General features: G+C 38.5%; 1 protein-coding gene across 17 annotated transcripts in view; it reads right to left on the bottom strand.

Annotated features, from left to right (window-relative positions):
• Window positions 1–2491: 2491 nt before the first annotated feature.
• Window positions 2492–20340, bottom strand: part of cadpsb (Ca2+-dependent activator protein for secretion b) — a 58691-nt gene continuing 40842 nt past the window's right edge. For 4 of the 17 annotated variants that reach the window (XM_034870225.1, XM_034870227.1, XM_034870236.1 and 1 more), the window contains 15 exons: window positions 20121–20189; window positions 16232–16338; window positions 14828–14857; window positions 14294–14302; window positions 12702–12858; window positions 12452–12593; window positions 11579–11740; window positions 10162–10317; window positions 9874–10021; window positions 9649–9723; window positions 8915–8998; window positions 8455–8487; window positions 8161–8268; window positions 3850–3954; window positions 2492–3762 (listed from right to left, as the gene is read on the bottom strand). In XM_034870225.1, coding sequence (XP_034726116.1) covers window positions 3586–3762; window positions 3850–3954; window positions 8161–8268; window positions 8455–8487; window positions 8915–8998; window positions 9649–9723; window positions 9874–10021; window positions 10162–10317; window positions 11579–11740; window positions 12452–12593; window positions 12702–12858; window positions 14294–14302; window positions 14828–14857; window positions 16232–16338; window positions 20121–20189 — 1562 coding nt within the window. In that variant the 3' untranslated portion in view covers window positions 2492–3585. Of the gene's footprint in view, window positions 3763–3849; window positions 3955–8160; window positions 8269–8454; window positions 8488–8914; window positions 8999–9648; window positions 9724–9873; window positions 10022–10161; window positions 10318–11578; window positions 11741–12451; window positions 12594–12701; window positions 12859–14293; window positions 14303–14827; window positions 14858–16231; window positions 16339–19187; window positions 19221–20120; window positions 20190–20340 lie in introns of all 17 variants that reach the window. The other 13 variants (XM_034870235.1, XM_034870242.1, XM_034870243.1 and 10 more) reach the window with 8 other exon arrangements.

The raw sequence follows: 20340 nt of genomic DNA, 5'->3' as shown, positions 1-20340 counted from the left end.
CATGTAACGGGCATCTGTAGTGACTACATGTCATGACTAAATGTCTACAAAAAGTATTCACCCCATGAAAACTTTTGTTTTTTTTTATTGTTTTACAACATTAAATCACGGTGGATGTAATTATGATTTCTCATTGTCACTGATCAATAGAAGAGACTACTTTAATGTTAAAGTGAAAACTAAGGTCTACAAATCAATCTAAATTCATTACAATTAGAAAAGCCCCAAAATTGATTGCACAACTATTCACCTTCTGGCAACATTTACAGTGAGTATGTGGATAGCTTTGCACATCTGGACATGTCTGTTATTGTATGTAATGCGTGTCTGTTTAATGAGGACAGGGAGTGAGCAGCAAAATGTTAAGTTCTGCCACTAGTTCTGGACTGAATTGAGGTGTTAGACTCTGACGCGGGCCACTCCGGGACATTAACATTGTTCTTTTAAAGATATTACTGTGTAAGTGTGGCTTTATATTTGGGTCATTGGTTTGATAAAAAATAAATCTTGTAGTTAGAGACCTGGAGTTTCCTCCACCATTTCTTTATATTTTACTGTATTTGTTTTACACTTTACCTTCACAAGCCTTGAATGGGCCTGTTGCAGAGAAGTATCTAGGCCTTATGATGAGCAGTGTGTTTCTGCAGATGTGCCGTGTGTGGCTTACACTAGTGAGAGCTCTTTATGGTCTCACTAGTGCCACTGCCCTCTTCTCAACCCACTCAGTTGTTATCCAGTGCCTTGGAAAGGTCCTTATGTCCTTCCCCTGATTATTATTTTGTTTTGCCAGGAAATTGATTATCTGTTTGATCCAGGTATATTTAACCTAAAATAACTTGTCACACAATGATTAGACACAGTTAAACTTCTTTCAACCAGTCAAAAAGTGGCTGCACCAGTGATGATTTACAACTTAAAGTGAAGGGATAAATGTGTACAATCAGCGGTTTCATTTTCATTTTTTTCATCTACTCAGTTTACTCAATTGTCTTTTTCTTTTGATCAGTGTAAAAAAGAAAATCCTAATTATATTTACTGTGACTCAAAGTTTAAAATAAATAAATCTTAAAAAGTTCTAAAGGAGGTGAATACTTTGACAGGCGATGTAGTTTCTTGTTAGGTTTGGGGGGGAATGCCTTTTTTGTAACCAAAGATGTGGTTCCAGTTTGCAACATGTAAGTGGTTTTGTCCTGAGATGTATTTAATCAACTAGACTTTAAAATCTAAATCTTTTAATCTTACAGGGCAGATTATCGCGTCAGAGGTGTGAACTGAACAAGAGTTAAGCATGTTTTGGTTTCAGCCTCAGTGTACAAGATTTTAAACCACAACGTATATTTTATGTGGGCTGATATTCTGTCTCAGAACTATTTTGTGACATTTAATTATAAGCCCTTTCAACCCTGATCATTCCTCGCTCTTGATTGATTCTCATACTCGAATACCTTTTTTTTTTTTTCTGTGAACACCTGCTTCTCTTACAAAGGGGAGTTTGTTAAATTCAGTGAAAACTCTCCAACATTTGGAGAAAAGTCCAATTCCTGATCACTTAGCTCTGCAACAAAACTTTTCTTTGCGGCAACTGTTAAGGTTTTTCTTTTGTATGAATGCCAACACCCTTTCTGTTTATTTCTTTGCGTGTTGAGTGGTTAAACACATTTACTTCAAAAAACAAATGTCCTTGACTTTAATATAATCTTTGTGATCATAGAAGTTTATATTTTCATACAAAGATTTGGTTTGTATAGTAGCCCTGTTAAAGATTGTACTTTTGTGGGAAATTAATTATCTTAAAATCCACAGCAAAGTCCCCACAGTCATACCTGCCCCTCTGAGGTCCATGCTGATATTAAAACCAGATATTTCCTGACATTTGTTCAGCAGTCCAGGGATCCAGTGTGTTAGCCTCAGTGCATTTCCGCCAGGTTGGTAGTGACGTCTATTTTGTAACTTAAATAAATAATCAAATGGTTTTGTCCATCATATCACATGTTTACATGATAGAGTCATAGCCCTATACTTCTATGATGCTGTCATATACCATATTGTAGTGTGATAGTAGTATTTAATAGCTATATTGTATTGCTATTCATGAAATAAAGTTTGGGTATGGGTGCACAGCATCCTTGTATTACATGCAACTACGATGAGTTTTCCCTGAAACAACTGATGGCATGAAAAGCATATAAGCGACAGTCATTTCTTTTATCCTGAAGAAAACCTGAAAAAGGAATGATTCTCAGGCAAGTTCTGGACTTATAGGGAACATCATTTTCTATACTGTCTCAACATATTTTATGTATTATGTCTTTGTGTTCAATTTTAACTGAAATGATTCCAAGAGGAACCTTAAGACCTGAAGTAGCTATAGTAGGCTACTTGAATAAGTTTACTTAGTTAATTTCCACCACTGCCAAACTATTCCAGTACAGTTCAGTGTGTCTGTGTTTGTGTCTCAGGTGGACATGCAGCTAGTAAACATGACAGCAAATGCACATGTACAGTAATTTTTATTTAGAGGCCACAGCTCTTGCATATTACAACTGTTGGCTTTCATAAGGCAAAAGCAAGAACAAATCCACCAGCTAATTCACACAGAAAACAGAAAGCGTTTGGGGAGGGTGGGAACCCACAGGCATGCAGCGATGGCTCAGAATGCAATGTACAGCATTTTATATTTATATATATTTATATAATATATACAAAACAACAGTGAGACCCAAACAAATGCCAGACATCTCATTCTACACAATTACAGAACAAGGACAGACCAACTTTTTTTTTTTAATAAAAAAAACTATTTTGCTCTTTTCTCTGTAAAAGTGCAACTCAATTAAAATAGAACCTGTTTCAAGGCCTTTTAATGTTAAAATAAAAATAGAATCTCCCAAGTTATCAAAATGGAGCTATGAGAATATTGCATCTCTAGAATAACCACTCGTTGAAGTTCAAGATTCCTGTTGAATCGTGTCTAATTAGTAATTGAGATAAGATCACATAGCATTGACACATGATAAAAATGCAGGTCTGGACTTACTGTTGTTAATGTTAATAACAGTGAGTAGACAGCAGTGTATCTGCAACAGCCGTAAACAAATACAGAGGTTTATTTTCAGTTTGAAGCAGTTGGCATTCACTTAAAAACGGACAAGACAAAGAAAAAGGGTCCACACACTCATCACGACAATGTACCATTAATGAATGTAGAATACGACAAATAAGCGCCATATAGGATTGCATTGGACAGGGACACACCTATTTATCTCACTCAACATTGTCAAACAAATGGTTCTCCATATTGCTTAGTAACACAGAAATGAATTTAGAAATGAATGAATCAAAGATAGGTGGTATCTTTATCATGACACAGCTAATCTGCCAATCATGGTTATTTTTCAACATTTTTATTTAGATTTCCTCAGTATACGTACTATTTTTATAATTAATAGTTCCTTCATAGGCATTTCGAGCTGACAAAGAGGTCCTAGAGTGGCTATCTGAGTTGGTACATGCATCGGTAACCAGGCTAAAGTCAAAAGTGTGAAAGGGGGTCGGGGTGCGGGTTGGAGTGTCAGTGTCTGGGCTCTAGTCGTCCTCTTCATCCTCCTCGTCGCTGTCCTTCATGGAGATGCCCTGCATGCCTCCTTCCCTCACTGAAGCAGTGGCCTCCTCCACGGTCAGCCTGTTGCGCACCGTGTCGTACATCTTACTGTTCAGGGTGGAATCGAGGACACCCTGCAGGCGAAAGTCCCGGTACTTTTTCTGCAGGAGGAAAGAGATGCATAAGAACAGTGTGGGTGCAAAACATTCTGGGTGTGTGATCCCTCTGACAGGTCTTTCCTGTCTTACCTTTGTAATCCTGATGAGGATCTTTAGCTGGTAGACGTGGAGCTGCTGATCCATGCGTTCAGTGAGCCAGGTCCCCAGCAGGTTCATGGTGGCAGTGTACCATTGCTGAAACACATAAACACAACACTCTCCAGCAAAACACACACTCACACACGTACTCAAGACATCATGACATAAAACTAACCTTTACGACACACATAAAAACTACAACTCAACTCGTGCAGTGTCTGACAATAACATTCACTTTCAAGCACCCCCGTGTGTGTATTCAAGCATCACTTCAATAAAACCAGATCGCAGCTTTATTACATGTGAGGCTACATTTCATTTTGCCCATATGAACAGTATATACACCACTTAGGGAGGATTCATGTTGAGTCCGACTTCGTAAGACAGACATCCCTGCATTTCATGAGACAGCAATCAGTGCAAGCTAACAGGCTGTGTAAATGTGAGAATAAAGTCATATTCAAAATAAACAAAACATATTAGCTAAAAAGTATTACAAGCTACATTAAAATGATCTTGTGTTAACTGTTTCTTTTTATCATGCTTGTCTTTATCTAGTGCTGTTAAAGCCCCTGAAAACTTGGTTTCAAAATAAATTCCTCTATAACTTGGGGAAAAACCCATCCTTAGGTATTTTTATTAAGAATGTACATTTCATAAACCATGCTCACAAATCTCTTTTGTTCAAATTTTAGCAGAAAGTTGGAGTTAGAGGAATAGTCAGTTATTTTGAAAAATACACTCATTCATTTTCTTATTGAGAGTTAAATAAAGAGATCAACACCCCTCTTATCTCTATTGCTTAGCTTAGCATACAGACTGTAAAAAAGAGAATAACCTTGCGCTGTCCTCTATCCACCTACCGGCACCTCTAAAGCACATTAATTAACATACATTTTTACACAGTTACATTTTATTAATTCATACAAACTCAATGAAAGAAACTCCAGGATTTAACTGCCCGACCCTGAAACACTGTGGCATATAAATAGTATTAAATGTTGAATATTATTTTTAAGCTCTCTAACAAACGAGATGTTAATTAGTGAGCTTTAAAAAGGTGCTGGTAGGCAGATTTTGTTAGTGTTACACAGTCGAGATAGCTATTTCCAGTTTTTGTGTTAAGCTTAGCATCTCCGTGCCCTGGGTCAAGCTTCATATTGAGCAGAGAGAAATAAGAGTGGTATCTATCCTCTCATCTAACAACAAAGTGAATAAGCACATCTCCCAAAATGTAAAACCGTTTCTTTAATGTAGATCTGCATCACTCATAGTAAGAAGCTGACTGATAAAAAAAGTTTTCAGGGACTTTACATTCATTGAACAGACAAGTGTATTCACTGATATATTTAGGAATAAAATATGGAAATTGGTCCAATTACAATTTGACTGTAATGACAAATGTAATCTAATTAAAGGATATCTAATAAATTAAAGACGTTCTTGAAATTGGTCCTCACTGTTTGTTTAAGTAGATGTTGCAAACACAGACACACACACACACACACACACACACACACACGCACATATGCACACACATACGCACACACACACACATGCACACAGCGAGTGTGACATCTACACAAACTGCATTTCTAGCACACTGAAGAGCTAAAAAGAGCAATTAGGGGGAAATACTCAGAGCACTGATACTACTGATACTTCAAAAAATAATAAAACCGAGGCAAGTCATAAAAAATTGACAGATTTATCTGTCTCGAACTATAATTATCCTTTGAAATAGTAAAATGTTCCCAGAGTCAATATTTTGTAAAAGCTGCATGGCTCTTCAGTTACTAAAGGCAATTATTAGCCTTATTTATAATTTATTCAAGTAGAAACTCCAAGCTCCTAAACTGAAGATAAAAAACGTACTACTGTATAGGGAATTGAAATTATAGTTTTGACACAAGTTCATTAGCAAAATAAAAATAAAATGAGAGTGAGTAAATGGTTAGCAGGCAGGGAGCAGCGGTGCTATTTTCTTGTACCTTTTTCTCAACATTGCTTTGGGTGGCATATTTCCCGGACTCTTTAAAGTTTAAAGTTACAAGAGAACAGCACCCTATATATTTTAGAAACAGTTGTCACAACTCCAATTTTAAGAAAAATAAGTCAACTTTAAATGTGAGTAGGCAGGAACGCAGAAAAAGGATTTCTTCGGCCAGACAGAAGTGGGAGGATTTAATTTGTTTGGTTGGTGAGGTTTAGTTTTGAGTTGAGGTTTATTGGAAGAGTAAGATTAGGTGAATGGTTGAAAGATTTGAACTCGAGGCCGGATATGCAGATGCCTGTCCACTTCACAGTCGAGTTGAGCGTGCAGTGCATGCAGACCTCGCAGGTGGGTGGGTGGCAGAGTACGTGCTAAGGACGACTGCTGTATGTGCAAATGAGGCAGAGCTCTGAAGAGGAGGGTCATGCTAGAAGATGTACACAGGAAGATTATTTGACTCTAAAATCATGCCAACCAACATAATGTGATAAAACAACGCAACGCAACACTAGAGATAAGTGCCACTTTTTGAATAGAGGAGGCAGCAGGAATAGTGTTAATCAGAAAAGAGGAGATAAAAAGGATTGAAATTAATTAGTGAAAGAAAGAGAGATAAAGTAGAGCCTTTGCAACATCTAAGAACTGTTTTTCACATGCATGCAAATGGATGGATTGAAATGCATTTAAATGAAAGCGAAAAACATAGACATCCTTGAACTGAAGTATAGTTTAAAATGCTAAAAACGAAAACATTCACAGCTTGATAAATCTTCAGAAGAATTTGAAACATGACAGTGCTTTCGCTGCACTTTGGGGCCACACAGAGGACATGAGGGGAAAAACTCCACACTAGTAAAACTGACGACACAGACGGAGACAGGGGAGCTAGTGTGGAAAACGCAGACCCACTTCAAAACAACATCACTCCTCAATCCAAAACAAAAAAAATAAAATCATATCTATCTGACACAACCGGCTTCTACAGCCAAACACAAATAATATAAAACCAAAGGGAGATTTTTAAGTATCTCCCTGACATAAAAACTTCACACGTCACTGCCTCACAAAACTGAGAATCTGTCAAACACACATAGCCATCACACACCTGTAGAGACACAGGTCTCAACAAATAGTTTCTGAATGACATGAAGCACACACATCACAGCATTATGTGTCGTTCAAATCACACATGGAGGACACATTACTGTCAATGTATCCCATTAGGATTATATTTTTGTAAGACAGTGCTCTCTTCACCCTCTAACACACTGGTTCCCAACCTTTCATAGCCATGTCATGCTCACACATAGCCCCCCATAACACAGGATGTATATTTGTATATATTATAAATTATTACACTTAAGTAATGTTTTGTTCTCAAACTGCTTTATTTTAGAGCCATGCAGGCTGTTGCACCAGGAAATTCAGCAGCAAATTCTCCCAGGAGAGAGGCTGGAACAACTTTTGTGATTGGAAAATGACATTTTCACACAATGATTAATTATTTATAATGTAATTGTTTATTAATGTAGCAGACATGTTTTCCTTCTTCTTTTCTTAGCCTGTAAATTATTTCCCGACCCTTCATACTTATCTTTTGACCCCTTTAGTGGGGTCTTGACCCACAGGTTGGGAACCACTGCTCTAACAGACCAAGGGTATACGACATGTCAGCCTCAGAGTTTGACATCATTATGTCACCCTGGCCCTTCCAGCAGTGCATCCTTCACCAAGCATTTTCAGATCATAGGGAAACATGCATGGGTGGTCCACTTTGGACAACGGCCAAGACCCAAGAGGGTCATTTTATTAAGGAGGCTGACATGCTTTACGTGGAAAGTATCTCAAAGCACAGTGGTGAGCTAAAAAATATATATATAAATATATATATATATATGTATATATATATATATATATATATATATATATGTATAAGTTGGTGTGCTGGTATGTGATCACGGTATGGATATTTTTGTTCTTTCCAGAGAGCACTGCTTCCGATAATCCTTTTAGAGGATGCTTTTATGGACTCTTTGCAAATAAAAGTTTCCTTTTTTAATACACAAAGGCCCAAAAGCACTGTGGCAATGCACACCAGAATGCAGAGGGCAGCAGCTAAGATTCAGAGAGAAGAGAGACAGAAAGAAAGAAAGAAGTCATGAGGAATAGAAGATCAGAAAGGCCTCTTCTGCTAGGCTGAAATACATGTCCTGCTCTCAAAATGGGACTTATCCCTCTCTGCCCTGTTGTTTTGCCACATTTTGGAAGGCCCCTCCCTTCTAGTGAGGAGGAGACGGCATCTTACTTACATCAAATAACCTTTCTATATACACCTCCTCATTGACCTTATCACGAAGGATATCCTGAGAGTGGCGCACAAAGGTCACGTAGCCATCGGCCACGTCCATTCCAGGTTTCTGTAAAACAAAAACAGAACAGGGTTGGGTCTCTATTTGAGAGGAATAAGAGAACACTAGCATTTTACTGTAATCAGCTGGAAAGAAGCATTTTGATGATTAAGACAAAGTAGCTTGTTCAACTGTATAAAGTAAATGCACATAAGCTCTTGAGCACACAGGGAGGTTGGGTGTTATTGGACTTACAGGTACATCCACGTATTTAGAGGCAGCTTTCACCTGAAATCAGAACAAAATTGTAAAACAGGCTATGAGTTTATGTAAAAACCCTTAAATTACTATCAATTTCATTAGGGCTGGCTATCTTTTTACATTTTTTGATACTAGTGCAAATATGATATCTGAGTTTTGACTCCAAAGCAATACTTTCACAATAGCTTACTTTCACAGATAAAGGTTTTTCTACAAATCGCTTTTTGAAAATACAATTTTAAATATTTGAAGAAAAAAAACTGCAATCAAACAAAAAAGTACAATACAGCACAATACTGAGGAAGCACTTAATGACAGCTAAAATACTCGACGGACACATTTTGTTCAATATCCAAAAAGTATTATAGTTTGATAACCAGCCCTAAATGTTACAGAAACAGCCCATCTAGGTCAATAGGGCGCTGAAAGACTAAATAAAGAAGCTTCATCTCACCGTGAATGAGAGGAATGAAGAGAAGAGAGTGCCTTCATCATATCTGGAAATCTTAGCCAACACACTCTCCAGAATGACAACAAACTGAGAAAGAAGAGAAGGAACCGGATTCATCAACAATCTAACAAGGGTAAGAGTCTTCAGCCATGCTGGCAGAAATGCCAATGTCAGAATGCTCACAATCGCAGTGCTATACAGCTGATGTTGAGCAGGTATAATGTTTTGAAATGAATAAAAAGTACAGCGTACAGCTGAGGCGGTCGGGAATGTCAGTAGTTTTTTCAGATATTAAGTAATTAATCAAAGTTTTGGAAAAATTGAAATGCTGACCCAATGGCACTAGATGAAAAGGTGGAGATCACCAAAGTGATTATAATTCATTGTGAGAGGGACGTGTAAATGTGTGAAGCAAATTTCATGGAAACCTCATCATGCAAAGGAAGAGGATTCATCATCTGCCATGAATGTCTGTACAGTTACTGCCAAGTCCAGAAGATGTGGAGATATTTCACAGAATATCCAAAAACTATCATTGGGATTCATCCTCTCTTCAAAATTCATGGCACACCATTGAATATTTGTTGAGATACTTTAGTCAGTGAGAAGGAAAAATGGTGTACCAACCCGCATACAGACTGAGACCACCATCCCTATAACATCCTAACTTGTAACAAGTCATTATAAATAAATAAATAAATAATATAATATATGTCACAGTTGATATATAGTCGCACCTTTGCAACCAGAAGCTGGATCATGTCTTTCACACTTTCCTCAATCAGCTCGTCTATTTGGGTGTGGTACTGTTTCTGCAAAAAAGAAAAAAAGTCTTAAAAACAAAAAGTATAAACAAAACATAAATTGCAATAGATCCTTTTTGTATTGAAATTAAAAACTAAATATACTAACTAACTTGTCATTTATCAACATTAAGTCACTGTCCCAGGTAACGTTTTTACCTCTTGACCTATCTCCATTGCACACAATTTAGCTGATTGGTCCTTGGCATCCACCATCACGTTGAACATGGTGCATAATGGTGGAGAAATGCGGAAATCTGTGGACTTGCTGCTCTTTGTCAGCTTGGACTCAAATGCCATCCTTGTGCTGCAATGCAAGGGAAATATTTGCTCTATATGCAGTATAATATAAAATATTCATTAAAGAGTTAATTCCCAACATTTGGTGCCTAAATATTTCTGTTTCTGTCAGTCTGTCTTCTTTTCATGCATGAACATACAACGCACCGCTTGACGCAGTTCTCGATCATGTTGCTCGACATGAGCTGGATGCGACTCTCGAGGTGTTTGGCAAACTCCTCCTCAGGCCAGTGCAGGTCCCTGATGAAAGTCTGGAGGGCGTCTAGCTTCCAAAAGAGGTCCTCCGACGTCCCGGAGCCATTACTGCCATTGACCCAAACACACACACACACACACACACACACACATACACACACACATACATACACACACACACATGTCAGAAAACAAAGGTCACCCTGCTGGAGAGAGGAGGTTAGGGTGGAGTTGTGACAGGTGCAGAGGAGGATGCTTTTCCCCCACACCTAAACACAGCCAAATTATACTCCAACCATATACTGACTGGTTTTTCCAAATGTCTGTCTCAATTCAAGTGTTTTTGGACAGTCAGTATATGGCTGCAAAGGAGTGAGCAGGATGTACTGTGACATTTCAATAACCATGCTGTAGAGTATGATTATTGGCAGGGATGTGAAGTGGCCACATGCAGGTAAAGTCACTGCAGATACAGCAGCGTATCACACTGTGTCAAAACAAAGGAGTAGGGAATGGAGGAGTGAGGGAGGGCATGTAAAAATGGCATTCAGGGGCCAGTTCTGTTTCCACACCAAGAAATGTCCAAATTCATCACAGGCCCTCTCTCAACATCCATGTCCCCAGGCTGGTGGGGTCCCTAGAAGAATTATTAAACAAACCATGCAGACCTTTTATGGCATCCTGAGTAGAGCTCATTGGGAAAGTGCTGCAGGAAAATGTGGAGTCAGGAGGGGAGGTGATAAAACGAAGAGGAAGATGTCTGAACACCAGCCGCCCGGCCTCTCCGTGCTATCATCTCCAATCAAAACCAATTATCTTCTTTCCCAATCAGACTACTAGCAGGTGGTCAGAGATGAATCTAAGGCCATGTACGATCTACAGTGCACTCAGTATCACTAGAGCAAATGTCTGTGGACAACAACACTGGGTAATTAGATTTCTTGTAGACCGGAGATGTTGACTTACAAATGTTTCCAAATAGCCTTGGAGCAATATATCACATTAACATATGTATAGTGTTTTGGCCTGTATCTCCACACCTCAGCTCAACGGCATGCATGTTGATGCAAAGGAGAGCATTTCTCATTTTAGAAAGCAGAACCCCATCTACTCTAACACCTCTCAGAGTGCACTTGGCATGAACATGGACATCATCATTGAGTATCTATAGAAGATACATCATATTTCACGACATAGTGAAATTCATCTCATTCAACATTTGTTGTATAAGTGAAAGTCATACAGAAGAAATTTTGTTTTTGGTTTTTTTTTATGTTTAATTTTTGAATGTTATTTAGCGGAGGCATCTTCATACCAAGGCAGTCTCTGCTTGCTTAATATTTCTAAAGTAAACTAGTTGAATACACACTCAGAGTCATATATAGCAGCCATCCATGACGGGGTAGAAAAGCTAGGCATTTGTGGAAGGTTAACTGATAGTCCTGCTACTGGCACTGGCAGATTTGGTACTTTGGGAATTTGGAGGTTCACATTTGGTAGATTCACATTGGGCAGATTACTTGTTAAACTCCTGCAGAAAAGACAGACAAAAAGAAAAAAAGAATCCATAACAGTGGTGTGGGAGCTGCAGAAAGCCATGTAACACTCATTATAAAAGGAACGTAAAATCTGAAATTAGGTGAAGACTGGAACGTACAGTTGCACACATAAACAAGACTGACAGTAAGAATCAAAGACCTACACAGTAAAGATGACTCATGATGCACACATATACTGTATTAAATGCAAAAAAAACTTAATACTGAAAAGAATAAACACAAATAAAGACCAAAACCTCAATAAATCTTAAATACAATCTTTGCAATAAAAAATGTGAAAGTGTGAACGCCACAACAAATAAATTATAATAGCAACATAACACATTGGAGGCCCTTTTGTTTCTGGCAACAAGTCAAAGCACACGTTATGAAGGTTAGTTCACAAAACAAAACAGAGATATTAGGTGTTGCCCTGACTGCAATGTTTTGGAGAGAAATTGCTAAGACACATACATTAGTCAAAGACTATTTTCAGAATGAATAATCCATTTCTTTCATTAGAAAAATAGGTTATTCCGCCCACTCTTGGCTCAATCTTTAAAAGTGAACCTACAGGAAGCCTGGGTGAACGTTACAGCTGCTCTACCAGATTCCTCCGCCTCCTCATAGTCAGTCATCGGAATATAAAAGCCTTGCATCGCCAACCATCCTACAACCTAGATGTGAAGATAGAGGCTCCTTACTTTACAGGCTCCCAGGACTCTCGCTCAAATCCCTTGTGAATTGACTGTGCTATGGAGGACTCCATCAGATCCACATATCTAACCACCAGAGGAGCATACAGATCCTGAAGGTGTTTGTGGAACTTTCCATTGCACAAATGATCTGTGTAAAAAAAAAGAAGAAAAAAGGGACAGTGACAGAAAGACATTAATGTCTTTGTTAAAGCAAAAAAACACCTGAAGTGTCTACAAAATAAATGTAGGAGCTTACAGTCTGTCCGGAGGAAGTCATTGAGCAGCTGGAACAGAGGGAAACTGTCCCAGCTCTCAGGGGACTGGATCTCCAGAGCGGCATCCATGTCGATGGCATAGAGGGCCAGGAAGTTTTCTGCATGTTCCACCATGAGGTCTGTCCACCATGCAAATGCCTAGAGATACAGCACGAGGGACAGCAAACAGGTGAACATAGACTCCAGTTAAGAGATGAGATGACGCAAGGACAAAAGACAAGGAAGGAGAGAATAATACACACAAGTGGAGCTCAACGGGTTTGTTATTGTACTGTATATCAAAAGAATAGTTCAAGATTTTGGGGAACCAATGCTTATTCACTTTGTTTCCAAGAGTTAGATGAGAAGAGTGATATTTCTCTTCTGATTGTCCCATAATTCTCACATTTTTGTCCCATAAAATATGAAGCCAGTTGTCTTAATTTAGCATAAAACTGGAAATAGGGGGAAACCACTTGCCTGGCTCAAACCAGAGTTTAGAAAACAATCCACCTTCCAGCACCTCTACAGCTCATTATATTGCACGTCATATCTGGTTTGTTTAATCTGTATCGTCTTTGGTAAAAAGAGCGGACAGATACTGTGGCGTGTGTGTGGGAGTCTGAGTGTGTGTGTTTTCCCATTGCATACGCATAGAAATTTCATTCAATGCTCTTATTGATTAGGACTTAAACGTGGGATTCACTGTGAGTAAAGAAGTGTACATCTAAGCAAAATAATCAAACGGTAGGTTATCATGCAAATGTTGAGCTCCATGCATGCTTTTCTCTCTGATGGGGTCCACCATTCACATCACTATCAAACCCATAGCCTACTGATGTGAATGTGACTCATGCACCTTGACTAGGCACGCCAAAGACTACAGCATACAGCATCTCTAGTGTTGAAGTGTGTTCGTTCCAATTGGAAGTTGTTGTATTGTAAGTCTGAGATTCAGCTGACTGTTTTCTAGCACAGTCAGGTTGTCCTTGTCCTTTGACAGCAGGAGTACAGTAGTTGCTTTGCTGGCAGTCTTGGTTTGGCTTATTTGCGTATCATTCAGATTAACATGTTGTCAACTTATGGCACATGCTTTATTTCTTTTACCATTTTTCTGTTATTTGGCTTCACCACCACAATAGCAGTAAAACCTGACTTACCTGTCTACTTACCTGCCCATTCCCCCATATTAAACAAAATGCTTGACAGTTCTAGTACTAGAGAAACAGGCAGCAAACAAAGCTCTTCTCCATCACACTCAAGGAGTAATACTCTCATTGTGGATGGGGGGAGGCATTAAAGGGAAGGACTGCATAGGTTTCCAAAAGGTGAGGGAGGGAAAAACGCGCAAAGGTCGCCAGGCGGAGTGGCCTCCAACCTTTGATAGAGGTTAAGGGACACATCCAGGACCCTGAAAGCTCTAGGGGGAGGACCCAATGATCAGCCAGACAGACTACAGTGCTAACAATGCAACCATGTCAAGGGATCAATCTTGAGGGAGTGTACTGATGCAGAGGGGGAAGGAGAGGTGGCATCATCTACTGGACATGCACAAAGCATTATGGGAGATTTTCCATTCAACTTTACTACATACCTCTTTTCCCTGCTTGGACAGTCACCAATCATATGACAGTGAGCTCACAGGAAGATGTACAGAACAATAATGTATTTTTGAGGCATTTCTTTTAAAAGGGGTTTTTAAACTACGAATAGACAGCGGATAGGGATGGAAGAGAAGAAGCTGGGGAAGTAATGCTTGAACAAGTGCGGACTGTGAAATTAATAGTTGGATGGAGGGGAAACAAATGTTTATGGTGGATCAAACTTCAAAAGATTCACATGGAGCATACTTCGGGAAATTTGCTGGTTCAGCATGCTTGGAGAGAAAGGAAACCTCTTTATGGCCCGATGAACATGCTTTATGATCACAATTATGTTGTGCAAGCTACAGTGCCTTTTAATTTATAACATGTTTGCTCTCACTCCTATGCCTAAAACCCACCCATTGCTACAGTATCTGTGAGATCATTCTCTGCCTAGAAAAAGTGCCTCTTGCCATAGTGGCGCACATGCCATACAGGGGGTCGTGATGGGGACTGAAGAGGAAAAATAAATAAAAATACTGTACCGATTGATCTCCAGAACTTGTGACTGCCGCCTGTCAAGCATATTCAGAGAGATACAATAAAACTGCTTTATCTGTATATTTTAAGATCACAGTGGATCACTTTCAGATCTACACAACATGCTCATCATACTTTCCTACTGGCTCAGTGTTTATTGCAGCAAACAGGATGCAATAAATAGACTATTTTCAGTGGTGGAAATGCTACTTTAGAAGTCAAATTAGAAGTTACTGTATTTCAGAGAGAAATTTTGAACTTTTGAACTTATATTTATCTGATTGATATAGTTACAATTACTCAGATTAATATTTTGCATCCATAAAACATTTGATAAGCTTTTAAAACAATGCATTGTTATAAATTAAACTAGTCCTTTAAACCTTTTTTTTCTTATGAAACCTTACCAAAAACAAATGTTTTGGATGTAATTGAACTTCACCTCTAAACTTCCCAGGTGGTTTTGACTGCATAATGCAATGCAAATGTACAATATTATTTTCTCTGGAACAAGCCCTTTTACTTGTGATACTTAGTTCTGTACGTCTATCTAAAAGGTTCTCTATTTGATATTCTGAACATTAGTATAGCAGCAAACAAATATTTGCTGTGTAAAGCTTTAGTGGAATAACGGCGTCCTGAGCAGAGAATGAACTCATACTCCCTCTGTGTGTGTTACATTTCAAGCTTCTCTGTTCTGGTTCTTTGTTTTGATCGCCGATCCGACCATGCGCGCATGTTAGTGCATGTCAGTGCCTTTTGTGCAGTATCAGACGGCAATGACCGTAGCAAAGAGTCAGTTTTTCACATATTGGAGTCCGTATTTCACACATTGGTGAATGTTATGTGACAGTCGCATGGAGGAAATACCCGCCCACTTCTTTATTCAGTATTTTAAATGCAACCCCTTTAGTAGGATTTTAAATGCAGGATTTTGAATGGTATATTACTACTTTGTTGTATCTGTACATTTACTTAAGTAAAATATTTGAGTACTTCTTCCACCGTTTGTTATTTTGTCTTCTAATTGTGCCAAATGGAACACTTTTGCCTTCTGTTTATACTTGACTATGTATAAAATATTACGACTTTTGATGGCTTATGTAACATTGCAACACTGAGGAATGAGCTGTAAACAGAGGAAAGAACTGCAAACATTATATCATTTCATGTCTAATTTACTGTCTCTGCTTAAACATGGCACTCTGATTCCATGTAGCCATGGTCTGCTGAACACCAATTAGAGCTCTCCTAAATTAAATTTTTTAGTCACCCATAGATGAAAGCAGCTTTATTTATAGAAGGCTGGTGATAAGACTAACTCCCTGCTGAGGGACGGAGTGAGATAAGAGTGAGAGTATAGAGGGAATGTGTTTTGAGGAGGAGAGGAGGAGAGGGTTCTCACTCACCTCCGCATGGTGTTCCTGGTTCTGCTGGAGGACCTCTATGACTAACTCCGCCAGGCGAATTGTTTCCTCCAGTTTTTTGGCAGGTGTGACTAAGCGGCCTACGTTCTCTGAGACAAAAGGATGAGGATGAGGGATGAGTGGTTAGTCAAGCACAGAGAAGGATTCCAGGGGGATTTTTATGACTATTCAAAAATGTTTTCCTGTCTATATTTTTGACCCACTTAATAAAAGTATAAACACAGTGCTTACACTGTGATGTTTATATACCATACCCTCATAACAAGTAAAAACGTGTTCTACTTTATGTTCATTTTGGGCTGCATGACATGAAGCAACATAACTAATGTGTTTGTAGGAATGTCAGATTTAAGTTAGAGGACTACCAGGCACAAGAGTAGTGACATTGAGATGGAGATGCAATGTGGCATCAAAAACATGCATACTGTGAGGCGGTACTGAATACGCCATCTGTATAAGGAGCTGTCGCATGGCATGGTGAAAAAAACACTCAATGAATACACACTGTAAAAATAATGTATTACTTCTTTTTAAAGTTTTCCATTAAATTAACTTTAAGATTTTCAATTCCTATCCAAACATTGTTCTACTCTACTATATGAGAGACTAGAAATCTTAGTTTTACTCACTACTTATGTTGCTATTGAGTGAAATTTAAAAAGGTAACAACAATTTCATTTATATCTGTGCAGATATATAAAATACTAAACAAAGTGACTTTCTTGAAGCAGGTCATAGATTATTTTGCCTGGCATCACCAGATATATTTCCAAATGGACAGTTGAATGTCAATTTTCATAAAGTGCGGACCAAAATGCCTCTAGACACCACTGACTAGACCTACAGCCATTTAGAACAACAAAAGGACGAAGCTCTGAGTGACCCATGCAAGATAGGACGGTGCTTGGTCCATTATGAGGCAGGAAAAGAAATATCTGCTTGGTCACAAACTTTCTCAAATAGTAAAGTAGTATAACAGTCTGAACATTTCTGTCTGAACATTTCAGTCTGAACATTTGTGAACTGTTCACAAAAATGTGTTTCTGAAAAATATTAAGGCAAGAAATAGGAAAGGCAGTACTAGAATCTTAAATCCTACAGCACCGCCTGGTGTGACAGTTTGATCTGAGTTTTTTTTAGCCTGGGGCGTTGTGTTGGACGGAGAATCCTAGTTACATTTGGTAACTACATTCAAGCATGACGCTACCCTCTGTAAGACATCGTCCTAAACTGGTTTTGACTGGTCCGCTGGATCTGGGCAGCTGAAAATCTGTTTGAATGGAATGGGGGCCAGACGTATCTGCTAGGGCAAATGTACCATGAGCTCGCAGATACATATGGTTTCAAGGCTACCATCTTGCATTACAGGTGTGTTTTATTGAATATTTTTACAGTGTGGTGAAGTTGGATTTGCCATTTACTTAAGTTTTGTGCACTAAACTGCTTTGGCTCTCTTACACTTATGGACGTTGGTCTGAAATTTGCAAAAGCTCCATATTACTTGCTTGTACCTTGTACCTGACAGAATGATCTGATTAAACAGTTAAACGCCATGAAATAGGATTATTCAAACAGTACGAATATGTGGAATGATATGCATGTTATTGAACATGGAACTGAATGGCTGCACAAATCAAAAGCACATATATAAAACAGTAGTGGTTTTTACATTGCATTTCTAAATGGGGGTATTTTGATGCTTTCACTAATTTTATACTAAGTTGTAGTATTTTCTCAAATATTCCTCAGGTATTTGTATGTAAGCCAAATGGAAACATTAATCTATTTTGGGGTCCTGGTTTTAAAATAGATTAAAGAAACCCCAATCTGCTACTTTAGGTTACGCTTTCCATCGTCAAGTAAAGTTTGTCATTAGGGGAAATCTGAGATATCAAAAGGCTTGAGATATTGTATTTCAGGACCTTAAATCAACACTAATGGACGGATCACATGGATTTGTATTACAGTAAATATATTCTGTGGTCATAATGCCCTGTGAATTTCGATCACTGGGATCAGATCTGAAAAATGTTTGTATCATGATTTGGTCTGGAAAAAAAGCATAGGGGGCCTTTGTGGCTTCATCAGCATGGTGAACGCATTTCAATCAGAAGTTATAAAGTATGTGTCCAAATACAGTATATCTATTATGGCATTAGTTGAACACAGAACACCATTATCCAATGTGTCTGAATACTGTGGAACAGTTAAGGGTCAATTCACCAAAATTACAAAAAAATATAAGATAAACAAGCTAAAGATTTTTTTTTAAACGTATCCAGCCATATGAATTGTTTGTTTGACCCTTTAAGTATCTAATGTCTAATAAGGTAAGCATATAAGGTAATACATGATACTAGCAAAATCTTTAGTAGAAATTATTATATATTAAATTATATTTCTTAATATGTGTTACAGTAGATGATAAGGGTTACATTAAAATTCTGCTTATGCCCTTCCTTCCCCTTTTGATTTGAACATGTAGGCAAATATGTGACTTTTTTGGTAAAAGACTGTATTACTCTATCAATCTTTATGCAAAAATGTTAATTCAATGTATTTTTTTGTGACATGTTCTGTGAATACAAGCTACACAGAAATGCAAAATGTAAATACAAAGAAAACTTCCAGAACAAACTAAACATTATTTCACAATCTGCAATTATGTAGTGTAATACTATTTACAAAGTATTTACTTGATACTGTAAAAAAGATGCTTAAACATGCTGAGACATTTGGTAACTTGAATGAGTTTGTATATTACAATGGTGTATAATATACTCTATGGAACATGTGCCACAGGTAAATTATGTGCATACATGCAGATGTGCTGTATCTATTCACAAAAACATGTTTGTGGAAGGGTTAGGTCTCTGTGTGTGTGCATGTACGTGTATGCGTGCACTGTGGCTAAACCACAAGCTAAACATGGGTTCACCTGGATCCTTTTGATCCTTTTGACCTTTCTCAACTTCAGCGAGAAAAAGGGAGAGAAAAGATAAAGAGGAGATGTTTAGAATTAGCACGGTTCTAGAGTTATTTTCACGTTTCAACGGGGGGGGGGGGGGGGAGCTCAAAGTTGTTATTCATCACCATGTGACTCTTTCAAAGAATCTGCTAGGACGATTTCAGCTCCTGGGAGTGAGGTTTCTAGGCAACAGACAAACGTCACAACACATTCAATAAAACATAGAAACACTGAAATATAAGCCTGTGAAAAAAATTGGAAATTAAAAAAATTGATAAGATGTTCGTTAACAAACAGACAAAGCTCAAACTATTATAAACAGGTAAGACACACAAACAGCTGCCAGGATCATAGACAGGACACACTGGGTGACTTGAGTTGATTTGAATAAATTTGATACACAAATAGGAGCTGCTGAATCCATACACCCTACACCTTGACCTGTCCTCCCTATACCATAGTTCTGTTGACAGATGCTCCTTCACTATCTGTGGTGTCACGGTGAAAGGAAAGCCTACCTGTTTGGCACAGCACACCACTGAAACATGATCAGACCAAATGACTGGAGGAGATAACAATGTAAGCAATGTAAAAATGCATTCAAGTCAAAGGAATGGGCATCCAACCAAAAGAAAGAAGCTAACAGACCAGACTGCTCATTCATGTCCATCACAAACAGATGGTACTAAAAAAGGACCCCAACTGATTCAGTGTGGTACTGCTCAGATCTCTCGACTGGTGCACTCCCCACTCACTCTCACAGACAAAAGGCACAGATAAAAACAAGCATGGCAGGAGCAACATCTCTAAAGGAAGAGAAGAGGCAGAAGGGGGATGAGGTGACAGAGCGCTTACAACAAGAAGAAGGAGAGAGACTGGGGAGAGGATGATGAAGGTACTCACGGATGGTTAAATCCATCACTTGAGACGCCAAGCAGAAGACAGGGTGCTCAAACATTTCCCTCTTTTTTCCTATAAAAAAGGATTGGGGCATGCAAGAGGCTGGGGTCAGAGGTGGGAAGGCTAGAGGTCAGAGGCTGATGGGAAGAGGGCTGTCCAGATGAAAACGACATTCTGTTGGCCAGGAGGCAAAGTCAAATGTTTGGTTTATTTCAAAACAGGC

This window comes from Etheostoma cragini, chromosome 4 (genome assembly GCF_013103735.1).
Source record: "Etheostoma cragini isolate CJK2018 chromosome 4, CSU_Ecrag_1.0, whole genome shotgun sequence".
NCBI lineage: Eukaryota > Metazoa > Chordata > Actinopteri > Perciformes > Percidae > Etheostoma > Etheostoma cragini.
The sequence above is the reverse complement of the archived record's forward strand: the minus strand, read 5'-3'. Positions and strand labels throughout refer to the sequence as shown.